The sequence below is a fragment of the Pseudophryne corroboree genome, chromosome 3 (assembly GCF_028390025.1).
Source record: "Pseudophryne corroboree isolate aPseCor3 chromosome 3, aPseCor3.hap2, whole genome shotgun sequence".
Classification (NCBI taxonomy): Eukaryota; Metazoa; Chordata; class Amphibia; order Anura; family Myobatrachidae; genus Pseudophryne; species Pseudophryne corroboree.
Window position 1 is genome coordinate 678301471 of NC_086446.1, and position 18940 is coordinate 678320410.

Sequence of the window (18940 nt, forward strand, 5' to 3'; positions counted from 1 at the left end):
TTCCAAAACATCCAAGCATGAAGTTTAAGGCTATGGCCACACACAGCGGCCAAGTGGGTGCCGTTCAGCGGTACCCGTTTGCCCGCTGTGTATGACCGTAGCCTAATCCTTCTGTGGGTAAATGCTGGTTTCTCTTACGTCCTAGAGGATGCTGGGGACTCCGTAAGGACCATGGGGTATAGACGGGCTTCGCAGGAGATATGGGCACTATAAAGAACTTTAGAATGGGTGTGCACTGGCTCCTCCCTCTATGCCCCTCCTCCAGACCTCAGTTAGATTCTGTGCCCAGAGGAGACTGGGTGCATTACAGGGAGCTCTCCTGAGTTTCTCTGAAAAAATAATTTTGTTAGTTTTTTTATTTTCAGGGAGCGCTGCTGGCAACAGGCTCCCTGCATCGTGGGACTGAGGAGAGAGAAGCAGACCTACTTAAGTGATAGGCTCTGCTTCTTAGGCTACTGGACACCATTAGCTCCAGAGGGAGTCGGAACGCAGGTCTCCCCTCGCTGTTCGTCCCAGAGCCGCGCCGCCATCCTCCTCGCAGAGCCGGAAGATATAAGCCGGGTGAGTATAAGAAGAAAAGAATACTTCAAGGCGGCAGAAGACTTCAGATCTTCCCGGAGGTGAGCACGCAGCGGTAACGCTGCGCGCCATTGCTCCCACACAACACACACTAGCAGGCGCGGATGGGTGCAGGGCGCAGGGGAGGTGCCCTGGGCAGCAATATAAACCTCTAAGGCTGGCATAGGAGTATTATAGGCTGCGGAGGCAGTAGTTATATAAATCCCCCGCCAGTATTATAAAATTGAGCGGGACCGAAGGTCGCCGCTGGAGGGGGCGGAGCTTGGTCCCACAGCACTAACCAGCGCCATTCTCTCCACAGAGCACTGCAGAGACGCTGGCTCCCCGGACTCTCCCCTGCTGAACACGGTGACACAGGGCTAAAAAGAGGGGGGGGGGGGGGGGCACTTGTGAGGCGCAGTGAGTGTATTATGCATAATTATATAAAAAAGCGCTATATATTCTGGGAATTTGTTTTCCAGTGTCAGTTGGCGCTGGGTGTGTGCTGGCGTACTCTCTCTCTGTCTCTCCTAAGGGCCTTATTGGGGGACTATCTCCAGATAAATATCCCTGTGGGGGTGTCGGTACGAGTGTGTCGGCATGTCTGAAGCGGAAGGCTCTCCTAAGGAGGAGGTGGAGCAGATGATTGTGGTGTCTCCGTCTGCAATGCCGACACTTGATTGGTTGGACGTGTGGAATGTTTTAAATGCAAATGTGACCTTATTGCATAAGAGGTTGGACAAAGCAGAGTCCAGGGAAAAAGCAGGGAGTCAATCCATGGCTTTGACTGTGTCACAGGGCCCTTCAGGGTCTCAAAAACGTTCTCTATCCCAAATAGCAGACACAGATACCGACACGGATTCTGACTCCAGTGTCGACTACGATGATGCGAGGTTACACCCAAGGGTGGCCAAAGTATTCATTATATGATTATGGCAATAAAAGATGTTTTGCATATCACAGATGACCCCACTGTCCCTGACACGAGGGTATGCATGTATAAGGAAAAGAAACCTGAGGTAACCTTTCCCCCATCTCATGAGCTGAACGATTTATTTGAAAAAGCTTGGGAAACTCCAGACAAAAAACTGCAGATTCCCAAGAGGATTCTTATGGCGTATCCTTTCCCTGCACAGGACAGGGTACGGTGGGAATCCTCGCCCAGGGTGGACAAGGCTTTAACGCACTTGTCCAAGAAGGTGGCGCTACCGTCTCCCGACACAGCAGCCCTCAAGGATCCTGCTGATCGCAGACAGGAGACTACCTTAAAATCTATTTCTACACATACGGGGGCTTTACTCAGACCGGCAATAGCATCGGCATGGGTATGTAGCGCGGTTGCAGCTTGGACAGATACCTTGACCGCTGACATTGACACCCTAGATAGGGATACCATTTTATTGGCCTTAGGTCACATTAAAGACGCAGTCTTATATATGAGAGACGCTCAGAGAGACGTTGGGCTGCTAGGTTCAAGAGCCAACGCCATGGCGATTTCTGCTAGGCGAGCCCTGTGGACCCGCCAATTGACGGGGGATGCCGACTCAAAAAAGCATATGGAGGTTTTACCTTACAAAGTTGAAGTTTTATTTGGGGAAGGTCTCGCGGACCTGGTTTCCACAGCTACCGCGGGTAAATCTACTTTTTTGCCTTTTGTTCCCCCACAGCAAAAGAAAACTCCACAATATCAGATGCAGTCCTTGCGGTCGCATAAGTCCAGAAGAGGTCGGGGCTCATCCTTCCTCGCCAGAGGTAAGGGTAGAGGGAAAAGAACGCCTGCCTCGGCTAGCTCCCAAGAACAGAAGTCCTCCCCGGCTTCTACTAAATCCACCGCATGACGCTGGGGCTCCACTGAGGGAGTCCGCATCGGTGGGGGCACGTCTTCAACTCTTCAGCCAGGTCTGGGTTCTGTCAGACGTGGATCCTTGGGCGATGGAAATTGTATCCCAGGGCTACAAACTAGAATTCGAAGAGGTGCCCCCTCGCCGATTTTTCAAATCCGCCTTGCCAGCTGCTCCCCAAGAGAGGGCAGTAGTGTTAGCTGCAATTCAAAAGCTGTGTCAACAGTAAGTGATTGTCACGGTTCCCCTAATCCAACAGGGAAAAGGGTACTATTCAACCCTGTTCGTGGTCCCGAAGCCGGATGGCTCGGTCAGACCCATTTTAAATCTGAAATCCCTAAACCTGTACTTGAAAAGGTTCAAATTCAAGATGGAATCGCTGCGGGCAGTGATCCCCAGTTTGAAAGGGGTGGATTTTATGGTGTCACTGGACATAAAGGATGCATACCTTCATGTCCCCATATATCCTCCTCATCAGGAGTACCTGAGATTCCCTGTACAGGACTGTCATTACTAGTTTCAGACATTGCCGTTTGGGCTTTCCACGGCCCCGAGGATTTTCACGAAGATGCTGGTGGAGATGATGGTGCTCCTGCGCAGGCAGGGAGTCACAATTATCCCATACTTGGACGATCTCCTGATAAAAGCGAGATCAAGAGATCAATTGCTGAAAGGCGTGTCGCTCTGCCTGATAGTGCTACAACAGCATGGTTGGTTTCTACATCTGCCAAAGTCGCAATTGATTCCAACGACTCGACTATCATTCCTAGGCATGATTCTGGACACGGAACAGAAGAGGGTTTTTCTCCCAATGGAAAAAGCCCAGGACCTCCAGAACATGGTCAGAGACCTGCTAAAACCAAAAAGAGTGTTGGTTCATCAATGCACTCGAGTTCTGGGAAAAATGGTGGCAGCCTACAAGGCCATCCCCTTCGGCAGGTTTCATGTGAGGACGTTTCAGTGGGACCTTCTGGACAAGTGGTCGGGGTCCCACCTTCAAATACATCAGAAAATAACCCTGTCCCCCAGGGCCTGGGTGTCTCTCCTGTGGTGGCTGCAGAGTGCTCACCTTCTAGAAGGTCGCAGGTTCGGCATTCAGGACTGGGTTCTGGTGACCACGGACGCGAGCCTCCGAGGATGGGGAGAAGTCACACAAGGAAGGAATTTTCAGGGACTGTGGTCAAGCCAGGAGGCTTGTCTACACATCAACGTACTGGAATTAAGGGCCATATACAACGGCCTACGACAAGCGGAGAATCTTCTTCGCGACCTACCGGTTCTGATTCAATCAGACAACGTCACAGCCGTGGCTCATGTAAACCGCCAAGGCGGGACAAGGAGCAGAGTGGCAATGGCGGAAGCCACCAGGATTCTGCGCTGGGCAGAAAATCACGTAAGCGCTCTGTCAGCGGTATTCATTCCGGGAGTGGACAACTGGGAAGCAGACTTCCTCCTCAGACACGATCTCCATCCAGGAGAGTGGGGTCTTCATCAAGAAGTCTTTGCAGAAATAACAAGTCTTTGGGGACTTCCTCAAATAGACATGATGGCATCACGCCTCAACAAGAAGCTTCGGAGGTATTGTGCCAGGTCAAGGGACCCTCGGGCAGTAGCGGTGGACGCCCTGGTGACACCATGGGTGTTTTTAGTCGGTCTATGTGTTCCCTCCTCTTTCTCTCATCTCAAAAATATTGAGAATCATAAGATGGAAAAGAGTACGGACAATACTCATTATTCCAGATTGGCCTCGAAGGGCCTGGTATTCAGATCTTCAGGAGATGCTCACAGAAGATCCGTGGCCTCTTCCTCTCAGGGAGGACCTGTTGCAGCAGGGACCCTGCGTGTTCTAAGACTTACCGCGGTTACGTTTGACGGCATGGCGGTTGAACACCGAATCCTAGCGGGGAAGGGTATGCCGGAAGAAGTCATCCCTACTCTGATAAAGGCTAGGAAGGAAGTGACGGCGAAACATTATCACCGTATCCGGAGGAAGTATGTATCTTGGTGTGAAGCCAAGAATGCTCCTACGGAAGATTTCCACTTGGGCCGTTTTCTCCACTTTCTACAGACAGGAGTGGATATGGGCCTAAAGCTAGGCTCCATTAATGTACAGATTTCGTCCCTATCTATATTCTTCCTGAAGGAATTGGCTTCTCTCCCAGAAGTCCAAACTTTTGTAAAGGGAGTGCTAAACATCCAGCCTCCTTTTGTGCCCCCAGTGGCACCATGGGACCTTAACGTGGTGTTACAGTTCCTAAAATCTCACTGGTTTGAACCTCTTCAAACAGTTGAATTAAAGTTTCTCACTTGGAAAGTGGTCATGTTGTTGGCCTTGGCATCTGCAAGGCGGGTGTCCGAATTGGCAGCCTTATCTCATAAGAGCCCCTATCTCATTTTCCATGAGGATAGAGCAGAGTTGAGGACTCGTCCTCAATTTTTGCCTAAGGTGGTGTCATCTTTTAATATGAACCAACCTATTGTGGTGCCTGTGGCTACGGGAGACTTGGAGGATTCCAAATCCCTTGATGTAGTCAGGGCCTTAAAAATTTACGTAGCCAGGACGGCTCGGGTTAGGAAAACAGAGGCACTGTTTGTCCTGTATGCAGCCAACAAGGTTGGCACTCCTGCTTCTAAGCAGACTATTGCTCGCTGGATCTGTAACACGATTCAGCAGGCTCATTCTACGGCTGGATTGCCGTTACCAAATTCAGTAAAGGCCCATTCCACTAGGAAGGTGGGCTCTTCTTGGGCGGCTGCCCGAGGCGTCTCGGCCTTACAGCTTTGCCGAGCAGCTACTTGGTCGGGTTCAAACACTTTTGGAAAATTCTACAAGTTTGATACCCTGGCTGAGGAGGACCTCATGTTTGCTCAATCGGTGCTGCAGAGTCATCCGCACTCTCCCGCCCGGTTTGGAGCTTTGGTATAATCCCCATGGGCCTTACGGAGTCCCCAGCATCCTCTAGGACGTAAGAGAAAATAAGATTTTAAACCTACCGGTAAATCTTTTTCTCCTAGTCCATAGAGGATGCTGGACGCCCGTCCCAGTGCGGACATATTTCTGCATGACTTGTATATAGTTATTGCTTACATAAGGGTTATGTTACAGTTAAGATCAGTCTTTGGCTGATACTGTTTTGTTCATAATGTTAACTGGTTGCGTATAGTCCAGGTTATACGGTGTGGATGGTGTGGGCTGGTATGAATCTTGCCCTTGGATTAACAAAAAACCTTTCCTCGTACTGTCCGTCTCCTCTGGGCACAGTTTCTCTAACTGAGGTTTTGAGGAGGGGCATAGAGGGAGGAGCCAGTGCACACCCATTCTAAGTTCTTTATAGTGCCCATGTCTCCTGCGGAGCCCGTCTATACCCCATGGTCCTTAAGGAGTCCCCAGCATCCTCTACGGACTAAGAAAAAGAATTACGGGTAGGTTTAAAATCTTATTTTTTAAGAACTACAGTATCGGTAATCGCATGAATACTGTGCTTTGGAAGGCAGCAATTACTGCATGATACTGTATATAATGCAGAATTCTGTTGAATGTGGCAATATATTTAATTAGATTATGTAAAACCCCTTAATGCTTTTGTCTTGCTATGATGTTTTGTTGTTGTTGTTGTTGTTGTTGTTGTTGTTATTATTATTATTATCGTTTATTTTTATGACACCACAAGGGTTCCGCGGCCCCTAACAAAATACATAAGCAAATGAGCAAAACAAGAAAACTGATTTATAGTACAAGACAATGTAGAACAAGTATGGATAGTTTTCTTTTAATGTAGGGCAATAAGATACTGTTGCAGTTGTTGTCAGTGAAAGAAACCTAATGAAAATATTTGAGATCAATATATCAATTTGTGTTTACTTTAAACATCATAATAACAATTTTGTCTTAAAAGATTTCCACCACTCCAAGAAATGTAGATACTGTAAATTCCTCCCCGCAACCTTGTATAGCTGCATAGTTTTTACATACGAGACCCTACACCCAGACCTGAATATAGGTATCGGCGGTGTGTGGCCTTGCGTGTGAATATGTGGTGGAGGAAGGAGGGATTTATCTAAACTTATTTGGAGATTTACATGTTTAAGTACATTAACCCAGTCGAATTTATTGAAAACATAAATGCTAAATAAAATGTAATAATTCTAATTATACATCAAACCTATCTACTATTTGCCTAAGCAAGTTGACAACAAACTGTTTTTAAATTATGATATTGATGAGTAGATTTTCTTGCCGCAGGTCCAATGTAGTTATCTCAACCCCTGAAGTGGTGCTAAAGAGACTCAATGCTTTGAGCAGAAATGGACCATTGTTTGCCCTCTCTTTCCTGGCATTCTGGGTATCCTGGGCCCACCCTGGTTTACAGTTCCTCATCTGTCTTTGCCTGTACGACAGCTTCCTCACCATGGTAGACCTCAACCATAATGCCTTGTTGGCTGACCTTGCCGTGTCAGCTGTGGAGAGGACGAGACTGAACTTTCACTGTTCACTTTTTAGCGCTATTGGTTCCCTATCCGTTTTTGCGTCTTACACCGTTTGGAACAAGGAAGATTTTTTCTCCTTCAGGATATTTTGTGTGATCCTAGCAGCTGTGTCCGCTCTGGGTTTTACAGTGTCAACATGGCTGCTGAGACAACGTTTCCAAACCGGAGTGAAAGCTGCTGGGGACCAGGACTCCATATTGAATGAGTAAGTGTGATTGCAACTTTTGGAATGCAAATGGCAGAAAGTGGTTTCAAGTAACCGTATACCCCATCTTACACGCTCAGTGGGGAAAGCCATTTTTCCCCAAGCATCAGTGATGGTCTGCTTTCTGGTCATTGTCTGTTTAACCCCCAAAATATCTGTCATATTTGTGTTAGTCCTGCTACAATACTGTATAACTGTTTAAAATGTTCAAGTGAATCGTTGTAGATAAGGCGTTTGTTCTCCGCTGCAGTAAATATGAGCCTTACTGAATAACATGGTGCTAGAACAGTTGGCAACAACATTATGCTGATTATTGCTATGGGTTGCATATAGCACCATGCTATTAATTACACAAGTCCAAATGGCTGTGGCATCTACTACATAATATAGGACAACGCCAGAGGTATCAAGTGAATAAAGATGGTAATGCCAGCCCTGGTTCATGCACGGTTGCTCTCATGATTAGGCAAACAAAAGTGTTCGTCAAGGTTGCCTTAAAGGGGGAGGGGCCACAGGTGCTTAGTATGCTCCCTTCAGCCCTGTGGTCACCCATGCTTTTTCAAAAGTTAATAATAACGCAACAAGTATTTTGCAATTATGTACTGTATGATCATTTAAACTGTCATGCAGCTGTCATCTTTTGTTTGATACTGAACATTGTGTCTGCTGAACAAACAATATGGCAACTCCCATTAATATAATAAACAATTGCTACTAAGCAAAACAACTTTCATTTAAATATTCTTAAACATTTTTGTGGAAGTAAGCCATGGCAGTAATATCTGTAAATGCTAGTTGCCCTCCAGGTGATCTATGTAATCATTTTCTTGAAGTGTTTTTGTTTTGTTTATAGCGCTAGCTGTCACGTTCCTCTCCACTGCCTCCACACCAACACCACCACCACCCCTTTAGGTGCAGATTAGGATTTACTGTAAACCTCTTGAGTATAAAGCAAATGCAATATTTGGTGTTCTTTCTCCACACTTGTCTGTAGTGTTGTATTGAGGATCACACTTTTATTGTCGGAGATGGCAACGCCTGAGTGACAATGCACACAGATACCGGGGCGCTGGAACATTCCCCCCATGCCATTACTTGTTCTTTGTGCTGCTGAGAGGCTTCTTGCAGTGTCTCTGATGTCCCTTGTTAGTGTCACAGCCACTAAGTACAGTTTGCAAGTGCGTGGAACAGTTTCCAGTAAAGATTTAGATTAGGGCAACATCTTATAAAAGACCTACTTAAACATTTACAAAGTTGTGTTTGAATAAGGAGTTAAGATTGGATTTCCATAACAACATCCCCTAAAACGGTCTGCTACTGCTACCTTGGAGTGACAAACTAATCCTTCCTTTAGCCTTTCAACTGTACATTAGACTCCTGCATTTGGAATCTTAAGAACTTAATTTACTAATCCTGATATTTCATACTTGTTTAAACTTACTGATGTGTCACTTTGCAAACTCCAATGTGTATCTTGGCTGTTTAAAAGACACATTACCTCCATAAATGTCTCAAATTCTGTTTTTCAAACAGAATTTGAGACATTAGAAAATATCTAAAGAATTTGTTGTCAATCACTTAATGTTCGACCACAGTCTGAAACCTTGACAACGTTGAAGCCTTTGTCCCGCTAGATTATAGAAGTAGCTTATACCCCTTTCACACTGACATGGCCGGGTCACACCTGGGAATATGTACACGGGTGTGTACCCGTCCGACTTGAGACCCCTTTCAGACTCGTGCCCCGAACCAGCATATTGCCGGGTTGGTGACGTCACCGCTGACGCTATTGGAGGTGGCGTGATCATTATCTCCAAGCGCCGCCACCTCCTATGCAGAGAACGGGTGCTGGGTCGCCTTGACCCGGCTTACCCGTTCACACTGCACCCCATTCCAGGACGATTCCAGATTCAACCCAGGTAGAGACCTGGGATGAAATGCCGGGACGCTCGACCCGGGATATTCTTTCAGTACCATTTCACACTGAGCAAATTCCCGGGTTGATGGGCGTTCATATGCAATAACCCGGGAAATATTTGTCAGTGTGAAAGGGGTATAAGATACTGCCACTTTCTGGTTTGGGGTATTTTTTTGTTTTTCTCATACGTCCTAGAGGATGCTGGGGTCACCATAGAACCATAGGGTATAGACGGGATCCGCAGGAGACATGGGCACTTTAAGACTTTCAAAGGGTGTGAACTGGCTCCTCCCTCTATGCTCCTCCTCCAGACTACAGTTTTAGAATTGTGCCCAGTGAGACTGGACGCACTACAGGGGAGCTCTACTGAGTTTCTCTGAAAAAGACTTTTGTTAGGTTTTTTTTTTTTATGTTCAGGGAGGCTGCTGGCAACAGTCTCCCTGCTTTGTGGGACTTAGGGGAGAGAAGTATGACCAACTTCTAGTGAGTTCAATGGCTCTGCTTCTGGCTACAGGACACCATTAGCTCCTGAGGGTGCTGATCGCTGGGTACGCCTAGATGCTCACTCCCGCAGCCAGCCGTCACCCCCTTTCAGAGCCAGAAGACAGATGAGTAACAGAAGAAAAGAAGACCTCTTCTTCAGTGACGGCATTTTCTGAGGTACCGCGCAGCGAACGGACGCTGCGCGCCAAGCTCCCACTCACAGCACTACAGGGCGCGGGGGGGGGGGGGCACCCTGGGCAGCTAAAAAATCCTCAATCTACCCCTGGCAATAGGGGACACTAGTGCCAAGGCACTGTCCTAACCCCCGCCAGTATAATTATTAAAAAAGCAGGACAGAAGCTCGCCATTAAAGTGGCGGAGCTACCTCCTCACGGCGCCATTTCCTCTCCGCAAGCTGCAGAGACGCTGGTCCTCCTCACACTGACAAGTATCAGGGGTGCAAAACGGGGGGGGAGGCATGGTATAAATTGGTGCAATACACGTGATAGTTAAAGCGCTACAGGTCTGAGGCATTTTCTTAGTGGTTTTAGCCCTGTTGATTTGGCGCTGGGTTGTGAGCTGGCAAATCCCCTCTGTGTCTCTCTGACAGACTTTACTGTGGGTCTGTCCCCTATATGCCCGGTGTGTCTGTGGGTGATTGGTGCACGTGTGTCGACATGTCTCAGGCTGAAGGCTCTTCCCAGGAGGAGGCTGTATTAGGGACACACACGGCTGCGGGGGTGACCCTGTCGGCACCGCCGACGCCTGTTTGGGCAAATGTGTTGAACGCCTTGAATACTAATGTGGCTCTTATTAGTAAGAGGTTGGATAAGTCTGAGTCTTGAGGAAGTCCCGAGCGTGACGGGACGAAACGCGTTGACGTCATCTTCCCTGCTCAGTCTGCACACGTACAGATTGCTATCAGCCGTATCCGCATTTAGCTGTGAATTTGAATTCAGCCTTGGAGCTTTTTTACCGGGACGCCAGGTCAGCATACCTTTGGAGCATCCGCACTCGCCCGCCAGGACAGTAATATCTGCACCGTGATAGTGCCGGCGGCGGACGCTTAGAAGATTCCCCGGTACCTCCTGTGCTGCGAGACTGAATCTTCCCGCAAGTCAGGTAATTATTACCAGCAGCATCACCTCTGCACTGGGACGCCAGTAGCACAGAGGACAGGAGCTTTAATCAATTTCTAAAGGCTGTAGTAACTGTTGCAATCTGTTCAATTGATTCAATAGACCATATAGGTCTGTGTGGCAACATATAAGCTACACTGTTTCAAGTTCTTATACAAAGTGACAAAGAAATCTGAATATATTAGTGTGCCTGAGCTTCCCTTTATATATGGGTTTTAAATGTGTGTGTTAATAAATTTGTTTAATTTTAATTATACCAGCAAGTTCCATGTGTGTTGAATTTGATTTAAGCAGACACCAGTGCATCTATCTTTTGACATTTAATTATCAATAAGTATACATCAAGCGCAATACACATTTTGTCTATATTTTGTGTTTTTGTTGTTTGGGGGAGCCAGCGATCCCTCAGTGTTTGCAGCTGATGTATAGTTAATTAATCTATTACAAATATTTGCGCCAGGAGTTGGAGTGGTTAAACACTCTAAAATACATTTTTCTTTGAGTCTCAGACCCAGGCATGGAAGAAATCTGTGGAAGATATGTTATTGCAAGTTCAGGTCCCCTCAGGGTCACAAAAACGTACGTTGGCCCAGTTGGCAGACACTGATACCGACACGGACTCTGATTCCAGTGTTGACTATAGCGATTCCAGATTAGATCCAAAATTGGCATAAAGCATTCAGTACATGATTGTGGCGGTTAAAGAGGTATTACATATCACTGAGGACCCGGCTGTCCCTGATAAAAGGGTCTGTATGTATAAGGAAAAGAAACCTGAGATAACGTTTCCTCCCTCTCATGAACTGAACACGCTATTTGAAAAAGTCTGGGAAAGTCCTGACAGAAAGTTTCAGATTCCCAAAAGAATTACGGTAGCTTATCAGTTTCCCTCTGTGGATAGGGAAAAGTGGGAGTCACCCCCCACTGTAGACAAGGCCCTGTCACGTTTGTCTAAAAGGTGGCTCTCACGTCACCTGGCACGGCAGCCCTTAAGGATCCTGCGGATCGTAAACCAGAAACTACGTTAAAGTCCATTTATGTGACCACAGGTACGCTACTCAGGCCTGTCATTGCATCTGCGTGGGTAAGTAGTGCTATCGAAAAGACTTTCGTGAAAGGCGTGTTGGAGATCCAACCTCCATTTGTGCCTCCAGTGGCACCATGGGATCTTAATGTGGTGTTGCAATTCCTTCAGTCACATTGGTTTGAACCTTTACGGAAGGTGGAGTTGAAATTCCTCACTTGGAAAGTGGTCATCCTGTTGGCCTTGGCATCTGCAAGGCGGGTGTCTGAGTTAGTGGCCTTGTCTCACAAGAGCCCTTATTTGATCTTCCATGAAGATAGAGCTGAATTGAGGGCACGTCAGCAATTTCTACCGAAGGTGGTTTCCTCTTTCCACATGAACCAACCTATTGTGGTGCCTGTGGCTACTGACGCCTTTGCTGAGTCAAAATCTCTGGATGTGGTCAGAGCTTTGAAGATTTACGTTGCCAAAACGGCTCAGATTAGGAAAACAGAGGCTCTGTTTGTCCTGTATGCTCCCAACAAGATTGGGTGTCCTGCTTCCAAGCAGACCATTGCACGCTGGATCTGTAATATGATTCAGCATGCTCTTTCCACGGCTGGTTTGCCATTGCCGGAATCGGTGAAGGCCCATTCTACTAGAAAAGTGGGCTCGTCCTGGGCGGCAGCCCGGGGGTCTCGGCATTGCAACTATGCCGGGCAGCTACTTGGTCGGATTCAAACACTTTTGCAAAGTTTTACAAATTTGATACCCTGGGTGATGATGACCTCAAGTTGGTCAATCGGTGCTGCAGAGTCATCCGCACTCTCCCGCCCGTTCTAGAGCTTTGGTATAAACCCCATGGTTCTTGAAGCATCCTCTAGGACGTACGAGAAAATATGATTTTAATACCTACCGGTAAATCCTTTTCTCTTAGTCCGTAGAGGATGCTGGGCGCCCGTCCCAGTGCGTACTGTATCTACAGTTAGTAGTTGTGGTTACACACATGTTGTATTACGGTTTGATCAGCCTGTTGCTGAAATTGTTCATGCCGTGGGCTTGTGTTCTGTTGAATGCCACGTGATGCGGCATGCTTGTGGTGTGAGCTGGTATAATCTCACCTTAGTTTAACAATAAATCCTTTCCTTGAAATGCACGTCTCCCTGGGCACAGTTCCTATAACTGGAGTCTGGAGGAGGGGCATAGAGGGAGGAGCCAGTTCACACCCTTTAAAAGTCTTAAAGTGCCCATGTCTCCTGCTGATCCCGTCTATACCCCATGGTTCTATGGTGACCCCAGCATCCTCTACGGACTAAGAGAAAAGGATTTACCGGTAAGTATTAAAATCCTATTTTTTAACAGGTAGTGAAATTTAGGAACAACACAAAGTTAGAATTAAATACAACACTCCATTATTTTATCAGTATGCAATACAGTGGTGCCCTGTACTGATGAGCAGATCCTCATTTGCATGCCGGCATACCACACGGTGCAAAGCCTCATCACCGTGGAGCTCAAATGTCAAATAATAGGATAGCAAACCAATAATAGGTGGAAAAATACCAAGTAGGATTTGTCTTTCGCAGTTTCTGCATGAAATGTCTACATGTCAGGATGTTGACATTAGGCTTAGGCTACTGGTGGGGGGCAGGAGGGTAGGGATAGGTTACAAATATCCAAATGCCAGAGGATCTGAAGCCTGGCCAGGAGTGACTGTCACATGATTGCTGGGACCTGGAGATGACACTGCAGCCACCGGGAGCAGGTAAGTCACCGCTGGGCATAATGTTGACATTCTAATATGCCGATATTTCATCACTGTCCACATGATGAATGTCAACATACCAAACCCAACCCCGATAAAGTAACACAGCAATTGGGAAATAGAATGTGTGTGTAAGCTTAACATTGTAAGTGTTGGCATCAGCAGCAATCAGATTCCGTGACTAGCATTCAGCCACAACAGGTTGCACTATGGTAGTGCTTCATCTAGCTATGTGGCAAAGGCATGACAGTAAACGTCCTTGGTTGGGTCACCGGTGTCACCAAGGGGAGCGTGTGAACTTTATGAAGCCAGGTGGAAGAAGGTCCAGGTTATTGTTCTTGCACCCTCCTCCCACAGAAAGGTTTGGAGGTAGAGTGTTCCCACAACTGTACCAGCTGGTGTTCAGGAGGAGGCAGTCATCAGCCACTCAGCAATTTAAGGAGAACCAAAGCCCTAACATAAGGGATGGGCTGGACCCAATTGACACTGCTTCACCCACTACCACCTTGCCATTCTTCAGCCTTGTTATGTAGGCCCAGGATCTAGCCCTTCCCTGTGAATCAAGCTTTTTAAGTGCCAGGATGAGACCAACCAGGCCACCATGGTTACAGTGACTGTATACATATAAATACTTGTTAATCCTTTTTTTCTCCTTAACTTGTTAAACTAATGATGTTTGGCTCATTTAAAAAAGAGCAGTCGTTTTTGTATTTATAAACGCTGATGATAATTGAAGAGTCTTATGCAAAAATGGTAGTGTGACTTTCTTTTATTATGATCTTGTGATCTTTTACATTACTTTAGTTATAGTGTAATATACATACGACTCATATCCAGTGGTGTTTTTGTTAAGTCATTTTGTGTTACTTGCATCACACTTCTGCATATACATATATTGTACCAATGTTATATCCTTGAAATGCTATGTACAGTATATCTTTACATGTCTTCAGTTTGTCTACTACTTTTCTACATAAGGAGATGGGAAAAAAAAGAGTATGAGGCACAGTGGCTATCATTGCTGCCTCACTGTGATGCTGCTTTCACATCGCAAAACCTGCTTTTGAAACGGTTCTTTAAACGGTCCTTAAAACGGGTCTGAGCAGTTAAACCCCCTTCACATCGCATGTTGTAACCAGTATACAGGTTGAGTCTCCCTTATCCAAAATGCTTGGGAACAGAGGTAATTTGGATATGGGATTTTTCCGTATTTTGGAATAATTGCATACCATAATGAGATATCATGGTGATGGGACCTAAATCTAAGCACAGAATGCATTTATGTTTCATATACACCTTATACACACAGCCTGAAGGTAATTTTAGCCAATATTTTTTATAACTTTGTGCATTAAACAAAGTGTGTCTACATTCACACAATTCATTTATGTTTCATATACACCTTATACACACAGCCTGAAGGTCATTTAATACAATATTTTTAATAACTTTGTGTATTAAACAAAGTTTGTGTACATTGAGCCATCAAAAAACAAAGGTTTCACTATCTCACTCTCACTCAAAAAAGTCTGTATTTCGGAATATTCCGTATTTCGGAATATATGGATATGGGATACTCAACCTGTATTACCATTTCATTACCGTTTTGGTACCTTTCACACTGAACCCGTTTCACCCATAGAAAACAGTGGTTGTCATTATAAATGGACTTTTCTGGCCCACACATTATTAATAATTATTAATTAATTATTTATTAATAATTTGGATAGTCATACGATGGAACCCAGCAGCTTGAAGCATTTTAACCATGTTTTTATATGAGTGCATCCTTGACTGTCCCAGTTATTTGTCTGCAGATTTCCTCATCCCCTCTGATTCTTAGCAGCTCCCTCACCTCTTCATCACTCCAAGTTGCCATTGTATAATATATTTGCAGTAAGAAAACGCTTCTAAACCCACTCTCATGTGTCTCATGTGTTTTTCCACCAGCTTCCTGCTTCTGCCTGGTGACATCACACATGCAGACAGCCTATCACCTCCTGTGGATTGGAAATACCGTTTCTGAGCCTTTCACACTGCACAGTGAAACGGTTCTGAACCGGGTAGGACCCTGCTTTTTAACCGTTTCAAAATACCAGTATTTTGAAAACGGTAAATTCAAGGTGGCCCTTTCACACCGCAGCTAGAACCGTTTAGGAAGGCTGAAAAATCGGCAATTTACCGGGTTAAAGCTGCGGTGTGAAAGGGGTATGTTTGTGAGTTATATTCCTGCCAGAGCACTATCCTTGTGGTTTCTTCCTTATACAACATTATTATTAGCTTGTGATATAAATATGAATTATATAATGCCATTACAGTGTGTTACACTTTTCATATCATTTTATTTTCTATATAAACTCCTGAGAATAGTTACAATACTAGCATGTAGTATAACTGATTTCAGAGGTTACACGTTGGTTTGTTCTTTGTGACTGTGTTGGTGTATCATGGATGTAATTCTGGAGTCTTTCTTTTCTCCCCTAGATTATATGTGAGTGAACCCTCGGCTTCTCCTGAGAAAAAAGTCACTCTATTAGAATACCTCAAACAGTTATCTAAGCATCGGAACTTTGTCTGGTTTGCCTGCATGAATTTGGTGCAGGTAAGATTGGACATTCTTTTGCGTTAGCGAGCTAAGTGCATGCCCCTTATTTCAGCTGTACATTTAATAAACAGTGCAAATACACTATTGTATTGCTCAAGTGATGTTTATATGTATGGACACTTTCATAGTTGTCAGTGGTCTTTTAGATTTGTTAGGGAAATTTGGGAAATTCTGAGCCACTCTGCAAGGTGACTATTGGAGTTAGTTATTGCAGACATTTGATAATTTGGCCAAAATATACAATGGTTCTGATTCTGAGTTGGACACTACCACATCTGTGTGTGCGTCATATGCAGGTGTATAATGTGTGACCTTATGCTGATACTGGTAGCCCTTCCCTGTGTACATCCACGTGTCTGCAGATTTAGAAATGCAGCTTGGTTTATCTTAGACGCTACCATTGGACACACCATCAGAACTTGCACCAGCCCCATTCAAGGTGCAGAATCTCATCATAGCAGAGCATACTGTGGGAGCGATTAAGCATCTGAGGGACTGATTCATAGATGACCCATTTTTTATTTTATTTTTTTGCAGTTGAGTGATTATCGGCAGCCTGTGCATGTGTCTAAGGCAGTGGTTCTCAAACTGTGTACCTAGGCATCCTGGGGTGCCTCGGGACACTTGCAGGGGTGCACTGGATTGGTGGTCCAGGACCAATTCAAATTATTTATGGTCAATGTATTGGGCAAAACCAGTTCTGGTAAAATATGTGGGCAAACAGAAGCAAATATTGTCCGTCGTTCATTTCAGCCCTCATCAACGACGTCGCTCATTATATCGTCAAGTGTGTATGCATCCGACTACCACCGATGCGCGGCCCCGCGGGACGTTAACGACCCTCGCTTATCTGTGGAGCATGTATGCTCAATTTCCACTATGGTCGTTACCGACCAGAGACGTAGTTGAATGTGTATGGTGTGAACGACCAACGACCAAGCCACTGTTCACCAGCCCTGTTCCCAGCTCATTATTTTAATAAACTGTTTAGCTTGGATGCTTCAACGATGAATGGTCTTTGGTCTGTGGTCTTTGGTCGTTGGTAGTGTGTATGCTCATGTCGTTTGGTCAGCTGTTCAAGGGAAGTTCAAGGGAAGTCGTTAACGACGTGTGCATCGTCAAGTGTGTATGGTCCTTAAGGATGACATATAAACACAATTGCCTTAATTTGATATCTTTCTAAATTTCACAATAAGAAACTTTTGACCTATTGGTGCCATGAAAAAAACAACCTGATACTCGAGAGTGCCGTGATTAAAAAAGGTTTGGGAACAACTGGTCTAAGGGGTCTATGTGCTAAGCCTTGGAGAGAGAGATACCAGCCAACCAGCTCCTGTCATTTTTTAAACACAGCCGGTAATTTGCCAGTTAGAAACTGATTTGCTGGTTCTCTCTCTCTCTCTCTCTCTCTCTCTCTCTCTCTCTCTCTCTCTCTCTCTCTCTCTCTCCCTCTCCCTCTCCCTCTCTCCCTCTCCCTCTCCTTCTCCTTCTCCTTCTCTCTCTCTCTCCTTCTCTCTCTCTCTCCTTCTCTCTCTCTCTCTCCTTCTCTCTCTCTCTCTCTCCTTCTCTCTCTCTCTCTCTCCTTCTCTCTCTCTCTCTCTCCTTCTCTCTCTCTCCTTCTCTCTCTCTCCTTCTCTCTCCTTCTCTCTCTCTCTCTCTCTCCTTCTCTCTCTCCTTCTCTCTCTCTCCTTCTCTCTCTCTCCTTCTCTCTCTCCTTTTCTTCTTCTCTCTCTCTCCTTCTCTCTCCTTCTCTACTTCTCTCTCCTTCTCTCTCTCTCTCTCTCCTTCTCTCTCCTTCTCTCTCCTTCTCTCTCCTCTCCTTCTCTCTCTCTCCTCTCTCTCCTCTCTCTCTCTCCTTCTCTCCTCTCTCTCTCTCTCCTTCTCTCTCTCCTTCTCTCTCTCCTTCTCTCTCTCCTTCTCTCTCCTTCTCTCTCTCTCTCTCTCTCTCTCTCTCTCTCTCTCTCTCTCTCTCTCTCTCTCTCCTTCTCTCTCCTTCTCTCTCTCCTTCTCTCTCTCCTTCTCTCTCTCCTTCTCTCTCTCCTTCTCTCTCTCCTTCTCTCTCTCCTTCTCTCTCTCCTTCTCTCTCTCCTTCTCTCTCTCCTTCTCTCTCTCCTCTCCTTCTCTCTCTCTCTCTCCTCTCCTTCTCTCTCTCTCTCCTCTCCTTCTCTCTCCTTCTCTCTCTCTCCTTCTCTCTCTCTCCTTCTCTCTCTCTCCTTCTCTCTCTCGCTCTCCTTCTCTCTCTCCTTCTCTCTCCTTCTCTCTCTCTCCCTCTCCTTCTCTCTCTCTCCTTCTCTCTCTCTCTCCTTCTCTCTCTCTCTCTCTCTCTCTCTCTCTCTCTCCTTCTCTCTCTCTCCCTCTCCTTCTCTCTCTCTCCTTCTCTCTCTCTCCTTCTCTCTCTCTCCTTCTCTCTCTCTCCTTCTCTCTCTCTCCTTCTCTCCTTTATTTTTCTCCAGTGCATAGAACATAGACCTCCAAGTCTCGGTGCGTATGTGCTGCAATTTTTCTGATTTATTCACAAAGTGACGGACAGCCAGGGACCATTTTGGGAGGTAACAGGAATGGCGGTAAAAATTCTGGCGTGTCACAACCTTTTGTTAGAAGGTTTGAGGTAGTCACAGCGATCCTGTATGTAGCTGCATCTTACTTCCTGCAACCATGCTGTGCTACCATAGGGCAAACCAGAACTTCCATAGTGGACTGATCTGAAATGGACGCTGCGTCTTTGTACGCAGCTGCTGGGATTAGCAAATCCGCCAGTGGGTGTCTCAATACAAATCCAGGCAGCTGCGACATTAGCATATTTTGGCACAGCCACTGCATACACATTAGCAGCTGTGAGTGCATTACCGTACATTTCTGAATCAGGCCCGCATCTGCAACCAATTATGTGACTGCCCATACGGCAGTACATCTATCTGTGTCTGAATAGCTACAT

General features: G+C 45.9%; 1 protein-coding gene across 5 annotated transcripts in view; it reads left to right on the top strand.

Annotated features, from left to right (window-relative positions):
- The window catches only part of MFSD13A (major facilitator superfamily domain containing 13A), a 75448-nt gene that overhangs the window by 16385 nt on the left and 40123 nt on the right, over positions 1-18940 (top strand). For all 5 annotated transcript variants that reach the window (XM_063961916.1, XM_063961917.1, XM_063961920.1 and 2 more), the window contains exons 4-5: positions 6643-7092; positions 15885-16002. In XM_063961916.1, coding sequence (XP_063817986.1) covers positions 6643-7092; positions 15885-16002 — 568 coding nt within the window. The remainder of the gene's footprint in view (positions 1-6642; positions 7093-15884; positions 16003-18940) is intronic.